Source organism: Emydura macquarii, unplaced genomic scaffold (assembly GCF_026122565.2).
Source record: "Emydura macquarii macquarii isolate MOO-44397 ecotype Brisbane River unplaced genomic scaffold, CSIRO-AGI_Emac_v2 contig_1477, whole genome shotgun sequence".
NCBI classification, from domain to species: domain Eukaryota; kingdom Metazoa; phylum Chordata; order Testudines; family Chelidae; genus Emydura; species Emydura macquarii.
Window position 1 is genome coordinate 8,801,947 of NW_027131614.1, and position 23,520 is coordinate 8,825,466.

The window sequence follows — 23,520 nt, forward strand, 5'->3', positions numbered from 1 at the left end:
GATACCGGTAATTTATAAATATGTCAAATAGCATAGGTCCCAGTACATCTCCTTGGGAACCCCTGCTATTTACCTCTCTCCATTGTGAAAACTGACCATTTATTCCTACCTTTTGTTGCCTATCTTGTAACTAGTTATTGATTATAGAATCATAGAAGATTAGGATTGAAAGGAACCTCAAGAGGTCATCTAGTCCAACCCCCTTCTCAAAGCAGGACCAACCCCAACTAAACCATCCCAGCCAGGGCTTTGTCAAGCCGCACCTTAAAAACCTCTAAGGATGGAGATTCCACCACGTCTCTAGGTAACCCATTCCAGTACTTCACCGCCCTCCTAGTGAAATTTTTTTTCCTAATATCCAACCTAGATCTCCCCCACTGCAACGTGAGACCATTTCTCCTAGTTCTGTCATTTACAACCACTGAGAACAGCCTAGTTCCATTCTCCCTTCAGGTAGTTAAAGGCTGCTATCAAATCCTCCCTCATTCTTCTGTTTTGCAGACTAAACAAACCTAGTTCCCTCAGCCTCTCCTCATAAGTCATGTGCTCCAGCCCCCTAATCATTTTCACTGCCCTCTGCTGGACTCTTTCCAATTTGTCCACATCCTTTCCGTAGTGGGGGCCCAAAACTGGACACAGTACTCCAAATGATGCCTCACCAATGCCAAATAGAGAGGAATAATTACTTCCCTTGATCTGCTGGCAATGCTCCTACTAATGCAGCCCAATATGCCGTTAGCCTCCTTAGCAATAAGGGCACATTGTTGACTCATATCCAGTTTCTTGTCCACTGTAACCCCCAGGTCCTTTTCTGCAGAACTGCTGCCTAGCCAGTTGGTTCCCAGTCTGTGGCAGTGCATGGGATTCTTCCATCCTAAGTGCAGGACTCTGCACTTGTCCTTGTTGAATATCATCAGATTTCTTTTGTCCCAATCCTCTAGTTTGTCTAAGTCACTCTGTATCCTATCCCTGCCCTCCAGCTTAGTGTCATCTGCAAACTTGCTGAGGGTGCAATCCACCCCGTCCTCCAAATCATTAATAAAGATGTTGAACAAAACCAGCCCCAGCACCGACCCCTGGGGCACTCCACTTGTTCCCAGCTGCCAACTAGACATCAAGTCGTTGATTACTACCCCTTGAGGCCGATGATCTAGCCAGCTTTTTATCCATTTTATAGTCCATTCATCGAACCCATACTTCTTTAACTTGCTGATAAGAATACTGTGGGAGACCGTATCAAAAGCTTTGATAAAGTGAAGATATATCATGTCCAACACTTTCCCCATATCCACAGAACCAGTCATCTCATCATAGAAGGCAATTATGTTGGTCAGGCATGACCTGCCCTTGTTGAATCCACGCTGACAGCTCCTGATCAACTTCCTCTCCTCCAAGTGCTTCAAAATGGATTCTTTGACGACCTACTCAATGATTTTTCCAGACACTGAGGTGAGGCTGACCGGTCTGTAGTTCCCCAGATCCTCCTCCTTCCCTTTTTTGAAGATGGGCACTTTTTCCAATCATCCAGGACCTCCCCCAATCGCTACAAGTTTTCAAATATAATGGCCAATAGCTCTGCAATCTCATCAGCCAACTCCCTCAGCATCCTCAGATGCATTGCATCCACCCCATGGACTTGTACATGTCCAGACTTTCTAAATAGTCCTGAACCTGTTCTTACAGCACTGAGGGCTGCTCACCGCCTCCCCATTCTGTGCTGCCCAGTGCAGTAGTCTGGGAGTTGATCCAGGAGAGAATCTTGCCTCCTCTCCCGCCACTGCTTAGTTTACTTAAGAGCCTTTGATCTGTTGCCCTGAATCTCTGCTACCATTTTTCTAACAAGTAACTTTCTTGCCCTGCATCATTGTGGAAGGAAAGCTTGGCAATGCGAGCCCTAACTAAGTCAGACGGGGAGTAAAAAGATCCCCAATGTATTATTTGTTTAAAAAACCTTGTGAATTTTTTTAAGCCAGTGATTATTTTTTGGGCTGGATGCTGGACTCGCGCTTTGGATAGGGAAGGCTGGCTGTACTGTGCGAGTACATTCACAAACTGCGGATGACGCCACACACTGGCTGCCCGGGTAATACCTGTCCTTATGGTGGAGCAGCGCTTGCTGGCTAGCTCTCTCCCGGCGCGCAGAGCGCCGGCTGCGAACTACATCTCCCAGCATGCAATAGTCCTAGCTGACTCGGGCTGCCTTGGCCCATGGCATGCTGGGACCGGGCCCTTAGTAAACCTTCCAAGGGCAGGCGGCTGGGACGCTGTCTAGCCCTACGGCGGCGGAAGGCGGTGCTAACCTTTGACCCATCGGAAGTGATTGCGAGGCAGCTGGCCCGGAACAGGGCACAGGGGGGCCCCCGCGCCGCGCTGCGAGCAGGGAGCGGAGGCAGCGAAGCTGACCCAAGTGAGTCCTCGCCACGACCGGCTGCAGTGGAGGCAGGGGGACGCGAGCCGAGTGGCGGCCCCCTCCCTTTTGCGTTCGGGGGGGGGGAAGGGGAGCCGCCGCCGCCGCCGCCTCCTGAGTGAGGAGCGGGCCTTGCCTGCGGCTAACTGGCTCAGGGCCTGGGCCCGGGTCCGGGCCCCACTCCGAGAAGCGGCCGCCCCCTAGGCGGAAGTCTCATTACTCATCCTGGGGCTGGGGGTGTGCCAGGGGCCCGGGGCGGCCTGGGGGAGGCTCAGGGCTGTGCCAGAGGCTCGGGGGCGATTTGCTTTCCCTCCTTCCATGTGTCTGTAACAATTTCATAGAAATCCACATGCCAACAGCAAAAATCCTCTCCATAGCGGTACTTCAACTGCTTCCTCCACCAATGAGGGAGCCGCCTTCTTTCCATTCCCCGCTCTAAAGGAAAGGAAATAGTTTTGTTACAAAAATGCCAAGGATTGAGGTAGTATTTTAGGGTAGATTGTGGTGCTTAGATGCCAAAGTGAAAAGGGCCTTGAGATGCATGTGATGGTTTCCCTCCTTCTCAGCCTGAATCTTCTAGTCTAAATGCTCTTGGCTAACTGTAGTGAGTAAAGTAATGCGTTTATGTGAAGGGCAGGAAAGAGAAACTACAATTTCTCACTAATGCCAGTTTTATTTCATAAGCTGTGATATCTAGCATCTGTATTCTAGATTGTGAGTGAAGACTGGCACTAAAAGGAAACTACTAATACCCGCATACCTTTCCTTCCTACTTTACTTTACTTTACTTGACTTTGGTCACTTACAAATATTTAAGACCACTTAGACTAGAAGGTTCATGCTTAAGGGAAGGGAGAAAATCACATGTATCACAAGGTACCTCTCACCTTGATATTCAAGTACCATAATGTTATTTAATTGAAGCACCATAAATTCGTTCAGCCTTCATACTGTGTAACTTATTATACATTATGTAATTCCTTTTATCTTGAAGCCAGCCTTCTGTTAGGTGTCAGTCTTGTGTCCATCATTCTGTTTTATTTACATTAGGAATAAAAGCCAAAAAAAAAGTCATGCCAGTTCTGAGGCAGTGTTAGAATCAATGGGAGCCCTACTATAGATAAGGCTCTGGAGGCTTTCAGTATTTTTACAAATGAGGAATGGTTTTAGCTGATATAGTAGTAAAAATGCTGGAAGTCATCTGAACCTTCTTTGTACTAGGGCTGCCACTGTTTCAGGTGAGTTGGAAGTCATACAGGTGGAAAGTGCTTCATAAAATTCCCTCCAGAGACAGTGCCTTAGAGATAGAAGTGTGGAAGACTTGACATTGCACTGTATTATGAAACAGAGGGGGTGGCCAGATGCTCTTTTAAAACATCTTAAGATGTAATTTTGTGTTGTATGGGGCGACAGGAAATAACTATACCGGGAGTGTAGGCTGAGTATTTATAGAACAGTGTGCTGAAAGTTTTCTCTTTATGCACAGTCATTTTCTTTGACCATTCCTTTCACATTCTCCCCTATGCCCCCCAAAAATCACATACATGTGTATAACTTTCTATATAAATGGTAACTTATTTTGAAGACTTTGTTGATAAAATATTTATGTATCATTGTTCATGTTTCTCATGTTGTATGAAGGTTGGACCCGAGTGTTCAGTTTTTGTAATTAGAATGCTACAGATAAATTGAGGACATAACTGGAACCTAACAAACTGCATATGTGACCAGTTATACATGTATACTACAAGACACTTCTGTAAATTGTTCTCATTAAGCTTTTCACACTGCCCTTTTTCTTCAAATGAACCTTTAATGGAATTTTGATGTAGTTAATAAATCTGCTATATATAGGAGGCTGATCCCTTTACAAGGTATTTCTAGATCAGAACTTCATTCACCTTTATTGTAAGGTAACAAACTGTATAACAATTTTTAATGGAAACTTCTGATTAAAAGAGTCCCACAAAGACCTTGGAACTTCAGACATGATAAAGGAATCTCTCTCTCCTCCTGGCAGTAGCTATAAACTAATCAAGCTCTTTATACTATAAGCTGAGAAGGAACTAAAAAAGAGGATTGTTTTTATTGGGAGGCGCTCAAACTGGTGGTGGGAGCCATACTACATTTAAATAAGAGCTGAAAACAAAGATTTCCCATACATAGAAAGGACAATCTCTTAAATAGTGTCAGCTCTCTGATTACTGTTGACATAGCATTATCCTAATTATCTAATGTAGTACCTGACCATTACTCTCACTCTCTGTTTTTAGTCTGCTTTCCTGATAAATTTCAGGCTGCTTTTGGAAGTTTGAATTAGATGCTTATGACAGCGAGTGCTTGAGCCAGCTAAATTGCAAGTAGATGTGCAAGTTTTCTTTCACGCAGCTCTATTAATATGGTTCAGTCCTGATCTGCACTAAAGCCCAGATCCACAAAGGTATCTAGACTCCAACTTCCATTAAAATCAGTGGAAATAAGGAGCCTAAATACCTTTGTGAATTTGGACTTAACTCATTTTTCAGTTCTCAGTTTCTCTTCAGCAGTAAATTCACTTACAAGAAATGGTGTGGTAGCTATGTGAAGTAAACCAATGGCAGTAGGCTCTAGAATAAAGATCAGTCATGTTTACTGCTTTCTCCCCCCTCCCCACCCCACTAGACTGGTCAGTAAAGGAAATTAGGTTGGTTTAGCATGATTTGTTCTTAACAAATCCATGTTGGATAGTATTACCCTATTATCCTGGAGGTGCTTAAAGATTGTTTAATAATTAGTATCTCTCCAGGTTTCAAAGTTAGGCTGACTGGTCTATAATTCCCTGGATCCTTTTTGTTGCCTCTCTAAAAATAGGTACTGTTTGTCCTTCTCCAATCTTCTGGGACTTCACTTGTGCTCCGTGAGTTCTCAAAGATAATTGCTAATGGTTCCAAGATACTCTACAGCAGTGGCTCCCAACCTGTGGCCCAGTCAGCATGCATCTGCAGCCCATGTGATATCCTCAGGGCCATACAGGTAGTATTGGATGTGGTCCACAATGGTAAATAGGTTGAGAGAACCACAGCTCTAAGGTGAATCGTAGGTGAATTTCATCAGATCCTGCTGACTTGAATACATCTAACTTACCTAAATATTCTTTAGCCTGTTCTTTCTATATTCTGGCTTTTGTTCCTTCCCTTTTGCTGTTAATATTAATTGTGCTAGGCATTTGATCTCAATTAACCTCCATAACGAAGACAAGTAAAATAGTCATTAAATGCCTCAGCCTTCTTAATGTCATGGATTATTAGCTCTCCTTCCCCACTAAGTAGTGGTCCTTTACTTTCTGTTGACTTTCTACTGCTCCTAGTGTATTTATAAAACTCTTCTTATTGCCATTTGTAACCCTTGCTAGGTGTAACTCATGTGATACTTTACGCTTTCTGACTTTTGTCCCTACACGTTCTTCTGTATTTAGTTGTGTAAACAAGCATATTTGACTTGTATGCTAATTTACTGATGGTGAAGGCATTTAATGTTACTTGCCTGGTATCTTGAAAAATGGATATAATAGAGTACATTAAAAATAAGATGTAATATGTTGTTGAAGCACATGTAGTTAGATGTTAACATTCTAAAACTACTATGGCCAAAATCTGCCATCCGTTGTCTTTAATTACTTTAAGTATGCTGTGATTATGAGTTTAACCAATGGACACAGTAGCCAGTATTTGACTAGAACATATAAACATGACTTTGCATATCTATATTTGACTGTTTATTGAAACACCTAAGTGGCCAACTGCTTACACTCTGAAACTTACCAGATGACCTAACAGAACCATGTGTGGATACAAAAATGTGGATCTGCATCTGCAAGAATCACCTTGTGTCTGACCTGCGATCCACACTCTGTCTTGTATCTGTATCTGCATCTTACCAGCGTGCTATCTCACAGTGCTTCTCAGGAGGCTCATCTGTATGTGTGCATGTGTACTGTATATAGCAGCGGTTCTCAACCTTAAGGGGGGGGGGGGGGGAGGCTTGCAGTGGTGGCGGAGTTTCGTGGCGGCAGCGGACTGGCACTTGCGGCGGCAGCGGAGTTTCGCAGTGGGCTCCATGCCGGGAACAATGCCCTCTGCCGAAACCCTTCCGCCGTTTCCCCTTTTCGGCAGCACAGTTTCGCGAGAGTGGGTGGGAGGGCCCTTCCGGCGGTGGCGAATTCGGCGTCACGCGTACCACCCAGCCTTCTTCCGTGTACCACCGGTGATACGCATACCACCGGTTGAGAACCGCTGGTATATAGGATCTCAAAGGCAGGGAAATAGGCTATGAATTGCAGACAGCTATGAGGCTGCTTCCTTGCTTTCCAGATCCTGAGATCTTCTCTCTTCCCCACCCTATATACAGAGAAAGCGGAAGTGATAGGTCAAGACAGGCAGCAAAACCCCCCATGCTTCTTCAGTTAGGCAGCCAAACAATTTAGAAAATCTCTCCCAACTTCATTGCTGTACCAGGTCAGTTGGAGAGGGAGACAACTGCTTCTGCAAAATAAGTCAGTATGGCTTCCTGACTTAGATAGTTGCTTTCCCACCTTTTGAGATCCTATATTTAGAGCTCTGCCTGCATACAAAAGTTGTCTTAGCATTCTGTGATCTGCAAAAATGATCCATGGATATAAAGCGGATATCTGCAGATTTGCAGGGCTTTCCTAACAGTCTTCATTTTTTATGCTTAACACTAACTGGGTAAACATTGAGTGTTGCTCTATTACTACTTTAAGTACATCTCTCTCTTGCATATGCTTAGCAGCTGATGCTGGATTTTTTTTTAGATGACATTTGAAGAGAGGAATATTAAACAATTATATTGTTTAAACCTCTATTGTCAGATTATTTTAGTTTGCAGACTAAAGATTGTTCTGTTGTTATGCCAGTAGTCATATGCCAGTATTACATTTTTTTAGCAAGTGCAGAAAATCTGTTGGGCTAAATGGTGTCTCTAGGTACCACCTTGAGCAAAAGGAGGTCTGTAAATTGCACATCTCCTGGCCAGCCTGTTTGGTGCTGTGCTTCAAACACCCTCCATTTCCTTTCGCTCTGGGGGGAGGGTGTTAATAATTTGCTGCTGGCCTATATCACAAGCACATTGACATCCACTGTAATGGCTGGTGGGTTGCATGACAATGCTGAGGCGCTATCCATTTTCCTCCACTTCCTGCTTGACAGCTTGGTGGTGGTGTGTATTGGTAGGGTTGGAGTGTGTGCTGTATTCTGACTTGTGCGTGTCTGGACCCAAGGTCAAGGTAGTCAGTGTAGGGCTGTAAGTGGGGGGCTTCTTTACATATCTACTCAGGAATATGTCAGTCATATTGTAGCCCCACATGTTTGTTTTAAAAAAGATGATGTTGATTGGCCAATCTGATATGGTATCTTGCCTTTAGCAGTACCTTATCTGGATGCATCAGAAGTGAAGGACAGCACCTATTCTAAAGCACCTACTCTATTGTAATATTTGTACCTTGGCTTGGAAAAAAATTCTTGACTCCTGCAGGCTAATATCCTGAAGTATATTATTTGATTATTTATCTTTCTTTTGTAGTTGAAAATGTACCAGTGATTTATAACATTATTCAGCCCTTTTTAATATCCAGCTACAGCTTCTCCATGGCCTTCCTCAGCAGTGGATTTCCCATGAGACTGCCTTGTAAAAGTTTATTTTCATTATTCTGAATATATTCTTTTAATTTCATTGTAATTTTGCTCTTTCGCTACAAGAAAGATTAAAAACAAGAGGCTATTCTGTCTTTAATTTCATCCTTTACAGTCTTAGTTGTCATTTGTTAGAGGGAGAAATGCAGGACAGATCCTGAAACTATTTTCATTATTTATTGCAAGCACTACATTCCTGTAGTTCCTGGCACACTTCCTCTTGTGAGAATAGTTTTGACTGACTGCTTCTGATTTGGAATTAACAGTAAACAATTTTCATTGATGTGCATGAAGTTTTTTCTATGTAACTGTTGTAGCCAGTCCCTGCATGTGCACTGTCCTCTTCCCTTCCCCCTCCCCTGCCTAAAAATCCATATTACAGGGAGCAACTGTTACTGAAATCTGAGAGCTTGCTACAAGCAATCAGTTTGCAGCTTCCAAAAACCTTTTCACTATTTGGTAACAGAAATGGATTCCTCCTTGAAGTGTTTGACTAGAGACATGGGGGAAAAGTCTCTAGTATTTAGATCAAATTTATTTAAAAGATTTTCTGCTGGGGAGGTTTGCAATAATAAATATTAATTCAAAACTAATTAATTCTGAACAAAATGGGAAATGTTTATAGCTGTTGGTTTATTGTGACAGTCCCAAACACTGTTAGAGTTAAGGTTCTAAATACATATCAATAACATAAGAGTATCTTTGCTTTTAAAAATGAACATCTGAAAGCTAGGAAACGCAAGGAAAAAATTGTGGCTACTATGTAGAAAATGCAGGGTTAATGGTTTGGGATACGTGAACTTTGTCGTTGTATCCCAATAATCCTGTTTATCTCCATGTAAAAGAGGTGTATAAATCGAGCAAGCTGGATGTCATTAACTTTGGATACTGTGCAATCATATTGATTCCTGTTCAAAACTGTAGCCAATTTAAACCATGTCCACCTTGGTTTGTGCAGCAGAGAATACATAACCTGAAAGGATATACCAAATCTAAGATCCAAACTGTTGTGGATAATAAATTGTTTAAAATAGTTTGTTGGGAGGAGGGTGAGGGACAGAACTGAAGTATCAATATTGAAACTGAGATGAGTTGAGTGGGTTTCTGTTTTACATTGTGCCCTTTCTTGCTTTTTGTTGATTCTAAAACACTGTGCAGTTGTATACAGTGCTGAACTACAGCAACTTCTGTGTGCAAAGAAGGTATCCGGCATCTTGCACACATTATGCTGCAAAACAGTTTGAAGTAGGGAAATTATGTACAATTGATCAAAAATACTTATTACAAAAAACATGATTTTTTATTATTCATACAGCACATTTAAGGTAGTGGTATAAGACTAATTTTGTTACCCATTGTTCAGGGAAACTAGTTACTTTTTTCCTCATGACTTTCAAATAATTTATTTTTTGAAAATCATAAATATTGTTTTGGGTGGGCTGACATATTTAGCAACTTTTCAAACACTTCATAATTTTGCTGTAGATTTTTCCCCCCCTTGTTTTGCCTCTAAAGGTTTAGCTCTGGTTTTGTGTTTTTCTAAAGGAAGTGGTGTAGGAATTGTTAACCAAACAAAAGTGCATTTTGGGAGTTAAGCCAGGTTGCTTAGCTGCCTGTTTGATAATATCACATTAGTCTCTACTCTTAAGAGGTGTTCCAGAGAGAAACCAACAGAATGTCTAGCAATATCTTGTTACTCTAGGTGGGTTCTCGGTGGAATGGGCAGGGAAAGACCATACAATAAAGGGAGGCAGCATAGACTAGTGACTAGAGCAGGTAGGTGACTGGTAGTTAGGAGATTTGGATTCTCTTCCTGACTGGCACTGACTTAATGTGATCTTGGGTAAGTCACATAGGGCCTGTTTTCCACAAGTATTTAGGCCCATAAACATGCAGGTAGGTAGGTGCCTAATGGAATTTTCAAAAGTACTTATTCTGCATATTTAGGTCCCTAAAATTGGCCTTTAACCTTGGTTTCAGTTTTCCCCTCTGTAAAGTGAGGATAATACTTAAGTAAGGTGCTTTGAGATTCTCAGAAGAAACTTTCTATTTAAGTGTTGTGACACTTCTCAGGAGTACTCAGGATTGTGAGGCACTGCACTACCACCTGTCCTTAGCATGAGGAAGCTTTTGTCTGTGCTTGCTGTGCGTCAGCTCCCTGATTCCACTGGCCACAGGCAACATAAGCACTCCCTTCTTAAAAGGTTCTGCTGTCCCTCTGCAGGTTAGTGATGGACACGCTCCAGGGTGGATTGATTTAAATCAAGGCGATTAAATCATGATTTAAATCACCAAGAAAATCATTGATTTAAATCGTTTCCCACTGATGCTTCACATATTCCTTAAACAATGGTGCAAATCTGATCACTAAAACATGTTAATTTACAACTCAGTACAGCATTTTACAACATCTAGGAGGATCTACTTTGTATAATCTTTTAGGTAACTTGATTTTTATTATTTTAGGAAATAGTACATAATACTCATTACCTGGGTCAAGCTGCAGATGCAGCAGCAGTACATTAGGAATGGTAAGAACTAAATCACACGCACAAATGCAATAACACTTATGTTTATTAAACTAAATCTTAAATGTTACATAAATGTTTCACATTTGCAGTTGCAGCAGTCTCCTGAGTTGCCGGCTGTCCTTAAATTTTTTTTTTTTTTTTTTTTTTTTTTTAATTTTCAAAAGAGTTTAACTATAACAGACAAGTCATCACAACACTTAAACGTATGCTGTCCTTAAAACTTCTACAACTAGCTCTCATCTTCCCCACTCCCACTGTCATTTTTATTCATAGACTGAAACAGAAATACAAGTTTTCCTGCTTTTTGAACTCCCAGTTGATTTCTTAGCTTTGAGTGAATAATACCAAACGATGAAAATATTCTCTGTGCCTACAGAGGAAGTTACTGCTGTGAAAAGTTGGCTTAGCAACTGAAGGAACTCTGTTTCAAGGTGCCTGGCTAATGATTTCCATCAATTCAGGGGAGTGACTTTGTTCAAAACATCATCAGTAAATATGTACTGTTTAAATGGTTCTGCTCCAGCCCTTAAATGTATTGTGACTGGCATAACTGAGGAATGATTTTGAGATGCCCATGCCATGGCAGCATTATCTTCAGAAATTAGGCATCTACCTTTATATCTGGGGTCGAGAATGTTCTCAAGAAAATGAGGTGGAGTTAGTGCTTGATCCATTGGTTTCTTTATTGCCTGCAGTTTAACTTTCTGGTGAGGTATTTCTTTCTTCATGTCTCTTGAAGTGCCTTCCAAGTTTCAACAGCATCAGCAATACAGCAACAATTTCTCTGAGTTTAAGGTTATGGATATAGGCTTCAGTATACTGAGCATATCCTCTACATTCCTCTTTAATCCAATGTTGGATACTTTGGATGAGATACTTCCATCTATTTTATCACTGTTTTCTTCACAAAGCTTTATGAGAATAGGCCAGTTCTTAATAAATTGTTCAAAACAATCAACCACAGAATTCTTGAGAGAGAATTAGTTTGGATCCTCCTGCTCTCTTCAGTGAAGAAAAATGGTTGTTACAAAAGTATTTTGCGACTTCAACAACATTTTCTTTTATTCCTGGAGAAGATGTAAGTCTTTGGCCAAAAGATGCATTAAATGGGCATTGCATCCATATGTTGTTAAGGAGCATCCTTCCATTTCTTTTTCTAAGTATCTTCTCATCTTTGCCACATTTGCATCATTGAGTGAATAATACTAAATGATGAAAATATTCTCTATGCCTTTAAGATAGTCTTAACTAACTCCTCTGCCTTGCTTGGCCTAGCTCCACCACTACATAAGCACAGAACAACAGTCCTATCCAGCCTGTGTCTTTCTTTGAACATGTGACATTAGTATGCTGAGGAACAAACTGAAAGCCCAGAACTTTCAAGAAGCAAGAGCTGGTAGTTAGGCTGGACAGACTAGAGCCATTAATTCATTTTTATGAGAGTATAAGTGTAGGTTTAGCATGTTTGTGATGAGGTTTAATTGTAACTGTTACTTTTTAAATGAGAGAGAAATTGTAGTGTTTTATTGATTTTAAAAAAAATTAAAAACTGATTTTAAAAATTTTTGATTTTTATCCACCCTGACACATGCTGAACATCCCCCTGGAGTGTCCAGCCCTTGGTCCACAGGACACTCTTTGGGAGCTGCCAGTCTGTGAATTCTGTGAAACAGTACCCCCTGGTTTACCAGTTTCACCTTCGATTGCAGCTCTGCTTAACAAACAGCACTTAAATAAACTTTTTTGCTTATTTTCACTATAAAAGTATCTAACAATAAGTAAGTGATAGAAAATAGAAATATTGGAAACAAATAATTACTTATAAAATCATAACTGGCATTCTAGAAGCTAGACTTTAACTAGTTACTGTCGTATCTTACAGGACAAAACTCACCCAAAATCCTTCCAATGTATTACAGCCAGGCTTGGCTTTGATCTTCCATTCATAAGTCACACTATCAGCTTGCCTCCTCAGTGGGGAAAAGATCTGAGCGGGTTCCTTTGCTCCCAGATATGCTTCAACAATCCATTTTCTTTACTCATAAACAGGATCCCCTCCTGCTGTTTTATTTCTTCCTGTAAATTTCCTCTTGTTTAGCATTTTGTCTCTGTATTGTGAAGCAGACAATACACAATGCTCAGATGAGGTAACAGATACCGATCTCCCTAAGTACAGTATATACTGCCTGTGTAGCACTGCTAACCCCTTCTGACATGGAATAAAGGATTCTAATAGGCTGTCACTAGGTTGCCTATTTCCTGTTCCTGGGTTCAAATGACCCAGTTTCCATTTTGTTTTCCTTCCATTTCCCCCCCTTGTCTTTGCACTGTCATTTCCTACCCCCTCACACCTCCAGTGCTTCCCCTCCCCTCAGGATTACACCTGCACTGCTATTGCTGCTCATAGTATTTTCATAGCAGTAAAATGGAATTGATGCCGTCTTAGTCAGTTTCACTGATACTCATTTTGAAGTTGGGTTCTGTGGGTGAGGGAGGATGCACAAGGGATCCTCTACTGGAGAGTTGGAAGAAGCAAGATAAATATTACTCCCCCATCCGCAGCAGTTGAGGATCACACCTACATGGCTCTTGCACAGAACACTTTCTTCATACTCCAACAAGAGTTGTAATAAGCTGGGAGCATAATGTGGTAAAATCTCATTCCATGGGCAAATTAGTGGTAGAAGGAAAAGGGGGATGTCAGTTGATTCATAATTTCTGTCACCCTTTGCGATGTGGCAGGTTGGGAGTCTGTTCCCCCGGTCTTCTGGTTGGTGGAAATTTGAATAAATGTCATCAGATAACCAGCATGACCCATTTCTTTCAAAAGGCCATTCTTCCACAAACAAAATGGGTACCAAACATGACAAACCTAGAACAAATTACGTTGACAAACAGTTGAGAAAATGTTTAAAAGTCAACATTACTTTTTTAAACTATAGTTTCACACGGTGATGCATTGCTTACATAAGACATGGATCTTGGCTAATCTTGGAAGTTAACCTTGGCATGTAGGACTGAAAACATTTTATTAATCTGTCGTCAGTGTTGTCTCTGTCTATGGCACCACTCCTAGACATGTTGTCACACTGATCCTGTTCACACCACACTCTCACATCTCTGTACAAGGTATGTTGCTGGCTGAATGTTTGCAGGTCATCTAGTCTTTGCACATAAGCATTTGATTACCTGAAGGATTGAGTTGGGAGGTTCTATAACTTCAGACATAAGAGGATGGACTGATCACACCAAAAACATATCCATGCCTGCTAGGAGAGCGTAGCTTTGGAAGCACTCAATCGTCCCAGAGCCATGCCATTGCTTGATGATTTGCCTTCTTGATAGCAGGTATAAATACACCCCTTTTTGATGGCAGTTTTTCTCCATTTGTCTGCTTCTTGGAAAATATCTACCCGTATAGCTATGCAAGTGTCGTAATGTTGGTCTTCTAATGGTAATCTTGGCATATGGATGCCTAAAGTGCATCATCAGTGACTGTCTCAGCTATTCCGAGTACCTTTAGAGTGAGCAGAGTCTTTGCATGCTGAATGAAATGCCTTCCAGTAAGATAACTTGGTCTCTCCAGCCAACCTTTCAATAGTGTCAGTTCCTGGAAGGGCGTGGATACTTGGCAGTGTGGTAGCTTTTAATGGCCCTAAGTGATGGGAACACATCTGAGAGAGATACAGCGATTCTTTTCCCCAGCGGCAGGTACAGAAACAGAAATTTGCTGAAATCTTGGGTAGTTTCTCAACGAAAGCACTAGAACATCTATGTCTTATGCAAAAATCCAAACTTTAGTAGCACCTCTCTGTGTGACATTTGATGACATGCAAGATAATTTGTGTCAACCTCCTCGTGGGAACTACAAAGAAACATCACTGAAGAACTTAGGACATAGCTTCATTACTCCATGCAATGGCAAAATTCTTTGAGCAATGCAAAGGCATGGTGGAGCATTTTTTTTCCTGTAAGGTATGTGGTTAACTCTTCCTTCATGCAAGTATGAAACTTCACTGTGACATTGGAGATGTTTGGAGTCAATTATTTTTGTACTGGGCAGGTGCAATACCATGGAATGTGTCTTCTTTCTAGTAATATTTTAATTGATTCTTCTGCACAGTATTCAGCCAAATCTTGGCAGATGCTAACAGTTTCTGGTTTGTCAAGAGCTTATTTCTCAGCCATGCCATCTATGATTGCTGTGCTGAAGGGTCTGTGCTGGCATAACATACTGGTTGTGTTGTCAACAAGTGCTGACTTAGGAAGACCATAAAAGATGAGCATTAATTTGCTTTTCGCCTGGCGTGTATGCATTGTTCTATCACATTCAAACATTGATTGTGGTATCATGGAGAACTCATACTTTCCCGAAGTCCCACAGATAAACATCACGCTGAGATCCAGACACAACCAGGAGATGAGCAAACGATAAGCTATGGTTAGCTTTGTAATAGTCCATGCCACCGTCACTCTGACTTTGTCTTCGCATGCAACCACAGCTTTAGTCTGTTCCTGATTGGAGCCCATGAATTGACAGCTTTTGGATAATGGATAATTCTATTGGTCATGACTTGTATGAAGCCTTCGAAACTCAAAGTATCCATTCAGTTGACATCGTTTGCTATCTCATCACAGTACTTTTTTTTGTCATGATATTAATGAGCTCTAGTCTGCCATATGCTAATAGTTTGAATCTTATAGCTTTAAAATTGCCCCTTCTTGGCATTTAACACCACTTAATGAGTCTAGATGGTGTTTGGTTACTTCTGGGGAAGGCATTCTAGCTATGCTTAATGTTTTATTTGAAATTTGATGGAATTCTGGCGTGTCAGGAAAGAGCATTTGGATGCTGTTATGGCCATCAACCCCCACAACTTTCGTTGCTCTGTTTTTGTGTTCTAGGGCTTCGTCTGAATCAAGTGCCCAGAAGGAAATTGGTGACCTTTTACAGCCCAATTTTCTTTTAAAAATTTTTCCCATATGTCAGCGTTGGACTCTTCCATGCTTCTTATTTCAGCGAATTACCATAATAGTTGATAAAATCTAGTCTTCCAATGCTGCAAGGTACAAATTCCAAGTTGTCTTGATATATCAAATAAAGAACAGCAAAGACTTACATGAAGATGGCTATCACTATACTTCCTAAAAGTTGGCCTTGTTATCGATTTCAGTCTGATCAAGTTTTGATCTGTTCTGCAATATTGCAGCTCTCCATCATATGCAGTAGGTCATTGAGAGCGGTATGTAGACTGGATGTGTGGAACTGGTCTCCCAAATCTTGTATACATTGGTAAATTATTTCAAACACAAGTGTTATGTAATGATATGCAAACCATTTGTGGATGGAGTCCAGTAACTTCTGGCTAGATGCAGACATCTTAACTGGTGCCTCATTATAATTCTTTGCATAATAAACAAAGCTGATAATCAATACCACTGAATTGCTTCTTTCTTTTTTTACCAGTAATGTCAAATCAGCTTGAAGCACTCCTTCCATTAACTGGTAATAGAGTAATGTCAGTCAAGAGCCACAATTTAACTTTGTGAGGGCTATGTGTTTGACATGCCTCTGTTAAGTATAGTTAAAGTAATTTTTAAAGTCATTCCTCAAATATCTATTTACGTAATTGTTCTAGGTTTGTTATGTTTGGCACCATTGTGTTTGTGGGAGAAAGGGCATTTGAATGATACCCAATTGGACCCACTTCTGATGACATTATCAAAATTTCCACCAAGTAGAGGACCTGAAGTTGGAAGCTGGGGTGGGGAGGGGATAGCTATAAAGTATTGTATCAATCTGCTGCTGCTGCTGAAGAAATGCTGTGTGTTGGAATAGCAACACATGTGGCTTCCTCTGGGGGAGTTCCCATGGAAATATCAAAAATAGTGTGAAGCATAGGGAATATAGGGGTTTCGTAAGACAATGTGCACAATTTAACCCTCAGAAAATGTTAAGCAGAAGTGTGTGATATTCAGGAGCTTCTCACCTATAAGATTGCTGGTTCAAATTTGGCTTGGGTCAGTAAAGACACAAATTTTCCTTCAGTTTTTCTTCTGTAAAGTGGGGACAATGTATTATTTGGTGGCCTTGGTAAATTGAGTTGAACAGTGGTTTCCATTCGTCTCCTCACACCACTAAGCACCGTTGTCTCTCTAGACGCAGATAACGTGAACAGGTATGCACACTGAACTCCTTCTCATGCAGAGACTGACAAACTTCAGGCCCTGTTATGTTTACTTGCTGAGAAATATGAAAGGTAGGAGGTTCACCAGCAATGTTCAGGAACTGATCCCTGATGAGAGGCCAATTGTCTCTGCCACTAGCCACTGGAAAGGGCTGTGTTTTCTACTGGGTTTTCTCTCCCCCACCCCGCTTAGGGCTCTTATTTATTTATTTATTTATTTATTTATTTTTATTTTTCAGTCTCTGGCCAATAGGTATCTTGTAAATGTCCATCTCCGATGACTGCTGCTCCCAAACTGGTGGAGTGGAGAAGGGGCTTTCTCTGTCTTTGCCTCTCAAGCTGTTCCACAAAGTTTCTTGTCTCCATTTCTCTATCGCTCCATCAGAGTTGTTCGAAGTAGGGGGGAAAGAAGTCTCTGCTATTCTACTCTTGCCCTAGCCTCCTTTTTATGTCCTCTATAGTGAGTAATTACTCATCTGCCTCTGCTGTTGCTCATAGATTTCCTAAGGAGCTGAATGAATTGTTAAGATTCTTGACAGTTTCATTACTGTCCACAGAGTTCTGAATAGCATCTGAAACAGACCAGAATCTTGTAAATTTCATTGCTACTAGTGTTGTTTTCCTGAATCTCTAGAAAGCCTACAACAGACTATTAATATGCATTCATTTAATGTTTTGAGGGGTCAGTAAGTGGGTAAGTGAAATTTATCTTTCAAGTTCTGATCTCTGTCCTAGAGTTGTCTTTTCCACAGCAGAACTACGGTGTAATAGGAAGAAACTTGAATTGCTGTTATCCATACTGGACTTATTTTTCAGATAAATGCTTCAGTTTCTTCATTTGTTAACGTTGAACCTTTCACCAGTACTAACTGCACTGTGACACAGTGCATATTTTTTCTTCTGTTTTTCTTATAGGAACTTCACCATTGTAGTAGCAAATTCTATGTACACAAATTTCTCCCCTAAAGTTCTAGGACAGCGTTTCTCACATACGGCCACCAAGGGCCTGTGGCCATGACAGCCTCCTGGGCAGAGATAGGGGAGTGGGCAAAGCAGCAGCCCCCTCCCTGCAGAGCTGGGGGCTCCAGGGCAGGCTTCAGCACGCACTCCCTCCCTCCCAGCTTCAGCCAGAGGTTCCAACGGAACACGTCAGCCCCTTTCCCTCCCCTACCTGTAGTTGACGGGCTCCGGCACTGGGCTTCAGCTCAGGGCAACGGAGCTTCAGCAAGGCTGGGCTTACTGGGTGCTGTGGTCAAGAGGCAAGGAGTGGGGATGAGCCTAGGGTGCGAGCCTGAGAAAGGGAGCTCAGGACGATAAGGGGGCCGCAGGGGTGTTGGAGGCAGTGGGGGCCAGAGATGATGGGGGGAGGCAGTGGGGGTCGGGCGTGCCAAAATACAACGTACATTATCTTTATTATTAAGTCTGTTTAAAAAACCCTACATAAATATACATGTCCAAATCATTGTAATTTATGTATTTGCTTTTCCTAAAGTTAATTAAATATTTTAGGAAAATTTGTCAGAGTGGACACGAACAAGAGATGGTGGCCTCAGAGTGTGGCCACCAAAAAATTTGTTGTGAGAACCCCTGTTTATACTTAGCTTTTCTAAAGCCTTTGACCACTAAAGGTTTTAAACTTTATTTCTACAACATTTAAGGTAAAATCTGGCGATCTCTCCCTTTTGTAAAGCTCATGAGAATCTGATGGATAGGGAACACGTATCCTGAAGTTTGAATCTGAGTACCTCTCATCAGACTTGTATGTCATCATTAAAATTTTATTTGACTGGCACATCAATATTTATAGACAAGTAATTATGTTTATAAGGTCACTTAAACTCTGATTTATGAAATCGCTACTAAAAAGTAATTTTGACAGTTGTATCAATACTTCTTGTTTTCAGACCATCTTATTGCGAAAGCTGCTGTCACAAAGAAATAAACATTTAATAAGGAGAGAATGGGTAAGTTAATTTTTTAACAAAAACATCTTTTCACATTTTTAAATCATGAAACTTCTTGGTCTTTTAGAGTGATAGTGGAATTGAGTAGGAAAGGACTTTGAATTTTGGAAGCTGCATTTTTCAGCTTTATGTAAAGGTTAACTCGGCTTACTTTCTCATCATAATTAACTTGATTTTTACATGCTTGGAGCTGCCATATCCATCTCCATTCAAATGACTGCATAGTGAAATATGAACTAGCTTTTAACATGGGTTTGGATGGATTCAGGTTTTTTATGGACATTGACAAACACCTTTCCAGGTGAATTTCTTTTTAGTAATTTGAACTTTTGCACTAACATTAGCTGGTGGAATATCCTCGTATAATAATCGTACTGTAACTGCATTTTGATTAACCTGATAGTCATGAGAGTAAGCCACATTTTTCTAAAGTGAGTGCAAGACATAATTGTTAACAAGAATACATCAGCTGCATAAGTGTAGTGTATATTTGGTACACTTCATCTATAACATTCACCTAGCAATAGACATCACTGATGTGTTTTTGGGTGGAGGAATAAATGACACTTCCTAACATTTATTGATTAAATTCCAGTCTTTCAAGAGTACATCTCTCTTCTCTTCCCACCTCTGGATTCTGCTGGAAGGAGCAAACTAATCATCAAGGCCTCCTTATAATCATACTTGGACTTCTTAATGTACCGACCCCAAATATTGAGGGCATCTTATTGATTATGTAAAACTTAAAATAAATAAGCAGATTAATACAATCCTGGCAATGGAATCTATGTGGACTATACAGTTAAATTCTCTCTTTAAAGTAACTTTAATGCTATTTACTATAACAACTTATGTAATTTTGTGGAAAAACATACAAACTGCCTGAAAATAGTGACTACAACTTCTAATTTTAGATTGGATTAAAGTGGTATTTTGCTTTATGATTTCAGGTTTTTAAACTTGTTTGCATCTTTCTTCAGTCTTACCCCTGGATCATCCAGGGACACATGTTGAAATCTAATTAACTGGGGACAGGAAGTTTCAGATACTATGCCTGCCACTAAGCTCTCTGCCTAAATTTATAGTTTTACAATATCATTTGCTATTGTTTAAATAATTGTTTTCTGCTGCTGTGTGAAAGAGTCACACAAACAGAGGAGAGTTCAAAGTGTTGTCCAAAGTAGAAAGCAAACTGAAAATAGAGAACCTTTGGTTCATTCTTTGTTGCAGTCAACTTATGTTACTTGCAATAGTAAGTAAACTTCCCCATATTGACTTCTTAAAGTTGCTGAGATCCCTTTTTGAATGAATGCATTATTGGCAGGCAAAAACTTTTATTCTGTGAATTGCTCTCTGAGAAATGTGACCATAGACAATGTCTGTAGGAAGAGATGTTTTTTCTTTATTTGGCAAATACATTAGAACACAGTCATTAAGAATTAACATTAGAAACATGACTTTCCCCAGTAATAAAACTTCATGAGAAATGTTTAACACCCAGTCTAGAGCAGGCAGAAAGAAGCACAAGAGAATGAGTTTTGTGTGGGTCACAAACTGTGTACACTCAATGAGTTGCAGGGTTATTTTATTATCTAATGAGAAATTTAAGCCTGAATAGACTTTTCTTTTTCTAGCAATGTCTGAAACCATGTTTTGACTCAATGGTCAGGGGACTGGGAAATGAGGGGACAGATCAGTAACAGTGTATTAAAAGTTAGCTCTCTGAGTCACCATGCTGGAAAAATTCAGCAGACTGCAAAATTTAAACTTTAAGACCAACAAAACTTCCTCATCTGATTTGGATCGTACTTCAATCTCCCCTTCCTCTACCTTCTTGTTTAATAGCAAAATCTTGCTGTTCTTTATTTGGTCTTTCAGAGGTAAGCGCACTGAGGCTTCATGCTTGTAATAGAGGCATAAACTGTGCTGTTTTTCTTCATACTACGAAAGAACTAACCAAACATTCTCAAAATATCAGTTAATCTGTTTTCTATTATAGATGGAGAAGAGAAAACATACGGTGGGTGTGAAGGCCCTGATGCTATGTATGTGAAATTGATATCCTCTGATGGTCATGAGTTTATTGTAAAAAGAGAGCATGCGTTAACATCAGGAACAATAAAAGCTATGTTGAGTGGTCCAGGTAGGTGCAATGAGTTTAGTAGCTTCTTGTAATTTAGTTTTTTCACTTCTGTTTTGTGTAGTGTTTGGATTTGTTATATAAAAGTTGAATTTCCATTGTGAATAGTGACTTCTCCCAGTCCATATTGGTTTCTCTTCCTACTTGGACTATTCAGCTTTGACACGTCTTGTATTACCAGTTACATATTCAGGTGATAATTCTGTGAAGTCTTTGGGTGCTGCCATAAGATAAGTAATTAAAATTACTACTACTTTTGTCTGTGGAAGCGATTTCCCCCTCCTATTCCCATTCCTTCAAATGGTGTGTATGTGGGGAAGAGGATTCATTAAGATTAGGAGAAGGCTATATTTTAAAATCTCTGTTACTGATAGCCAAAACTAACTGCTACAATCCCCAGCTTGAAATTCCCTTGGATATTAGGATACAATCTAAAACTTAGAGCATGTAGTAGATGTGCTGGCTCTGGTCCACCCCTACTCAACCACTGGGGTCTGTAGGAAACTGGGCTCTGCAGTGTTTTCAACTCTTTTTTTTTTTTTTTTGAGTGATGGGCATGGCTGGAGCCTAATTTTGTGATGTCAGAGCTCTCACCCTCTAACAGATAAGCCTTTTGATTGGTTGGCTGCCCCAGTTGCCTGCCTCTTCAGGCAGTCATAGCTGCTGTAGGCAGAACTCTCTCCCCCTCTTTCACCCCTCTAACTCAAAGCTATTCTCATGGGATGGGACATGGGAGCTAAAGATTCCAGCAGCTTAGGACAGCTCTGCTCCCTCCTTCCCTTTCCTCTCCTGTCAGTAATTGGGGATAAGATAGCACCTCTGCTTTCCCCCACTTCCGCTCTCCCTTCTTGCAGCACCTGTCCTGGGGTGGTGAAGAGCCTTTGTAGCTACCCCCCACAAGCCTGGAAGGTGGAGAGGGGACCACGTTGCAATCCCCAGACCTGGGAAAGGAGGATAAAGAACCCCAGGAGGAGGGCAGAAGTGAGGCTGGAGTAATGTGCTGATGTTGGGGCGGAAGGGATGGGCAGAACTGATGAGGGAGCTTTGGGATAGGATTCATTTGGAGACTGGGAGCAGAACTAATTGCTGGGCAGGGGATGGGCAAATGTTGAGGTGAGAGTACTTGCGGCAAGGGTCAAAATCCCATTACCCAATAAACTTGGGAAAGTGGGCAACATCTCGATGTTTTTTGATCTTTTAATCTTGACAATATTGGTGGTGTTACACAGCCTTCATCTTAACTTGTCATCATGGGCTATAGCAGGGTTTGCTGAGGGCAGCCTTGTCTCCTCCTTCTCTCACTTTCCTTGAGCAGGCCCTGAGGGAAGGTGCTCCCTGCTCACCCCTCACTCCTGGCCCTCCAGAACTCCTCTCCAGGCCCCTACAGGATGAGCCTCCCCAGCTGCCCCTGGTACACCACTTGAGCTGACTGCATGACATCCAGTTGGTCCACCTCCAGACCATGCCCAGAAAATATCTGTGTACACTTGTTTCATGCCATCCACTTCCTTTCCCTTGGTGTCCTGCCCCAGCACCAACTGGCGAGACCTGTTGCTTCTTGAGATGGGTGAGGAACCCTGGTGAGCACTCCATTTTGGTTCCACAGCCCAATGGGACTATTAGTTGGTGGCTCCTTTGGAGAGCCATGAGCACGAACGTGTACTTGGCACAGTTCACGAATCACCCTGATGCCCGTCCCTTTAGCAGTGAGAGGGAGACCCTGGTGCACATTTATGTAGAGTGCATGAGCTTGCAGCCCCTCTTCCAGCTCCTCCAGGACCTCTTAATGTGGTTCTGGCTGCACTTTTCCCCACACCTCCTGATCTATGCATACCCATCACTCCAGGAGGAAGAAGCTGGAGGGCGGGGGGAGACTCTGTGACTGTGGGACCTATTTATGGTCCCTCATTCGATCACGTCTCTGGGCAGAGTTTGTCTGGAGAGTGTCTACTGACTCCTTAGATGCCTTTTGAGGAGCAGTGGGTACTGTCTGGGGTTTTTTACTCAGTGTTCCCTTCTGGTTCCCTGACTTTCAACCTTTGACCTCACTCCTGTTCCTGGTTTGTTTGTTTTTTAATTCCCTTTCTCTCCTTCCACCCCCTCTTTGTCCTGTGCACTCACTTGTAGCCTGAGCTTAGTGATTCCTCCCCCTCAGGTGAGGGAGTGGTTCTTTAGTTTAAGATGAGCCTATACCCTGTGAGCAGGACTTGCCAATTAAAAAAAAATAAAAAAGGGCTACAGCAGCAAGAAGGAGGGAAGAGTCCAGCCTCCTGAGCTGAGTGCTCTATAAAAATGGTATCATAAGGTTACATGTTTGAGCACGTGGTGTATAAAAATCAGGATAAAAATGTTCACATGTGAAAAGATTCTAGCTGCCAGATAGGCAAATTCAATGGTCTATGTGAATGTAAGCCTATATTAAAACTAAAGAAGGGGCTAAAACTAAACTGAATTCAAATCCTCTTAAATTTCAGGGACTAAAGGGCATTCAGATTTAAATTTGGGTAAATGAAGTCACCCACATGTCCATTTTGTTTTACAAATGGTACTGTAGCATCAAATTGAAGAGCATCTTCAAGGTTCACATTTTTTAATTTGCCAGT

The 23,520-nt window shown here is 41.3% G+C and overlaps 1 protein-coding gene across 1 annotated transcript in view; it reads left to right on the top strand.

Annotated features, from left to right (window-relative positions):
* The first annotated feature begins 2,252 nt into the window (after window positions 1-2,252).
* The window catches only part of ELOC (elongin C), a 29,914-nt gene continuing 8,646 nt past the window's right edge, over window positions 2,253-23,520 (top strand). Inside the window, exons 1-3 of the mRNA XM_067553606.1 lie at window positions 2,253-2,407; window positions 18,718-18,777; window positions 20,777-20,920. Coding sequence (XP_067409707.1) covers window positions 18,774-18,777; window positions 20,777-20,920 — 148 coding nt within the window. The 5' untranslated portion in view covers window positions 2,253-2,407; window positions 18,718-18,773. The remainder of the gene's footprint in view (window positions 2,408-18,717; window positions 18,778-20,776; window positions 20,921-23,520) is intronic.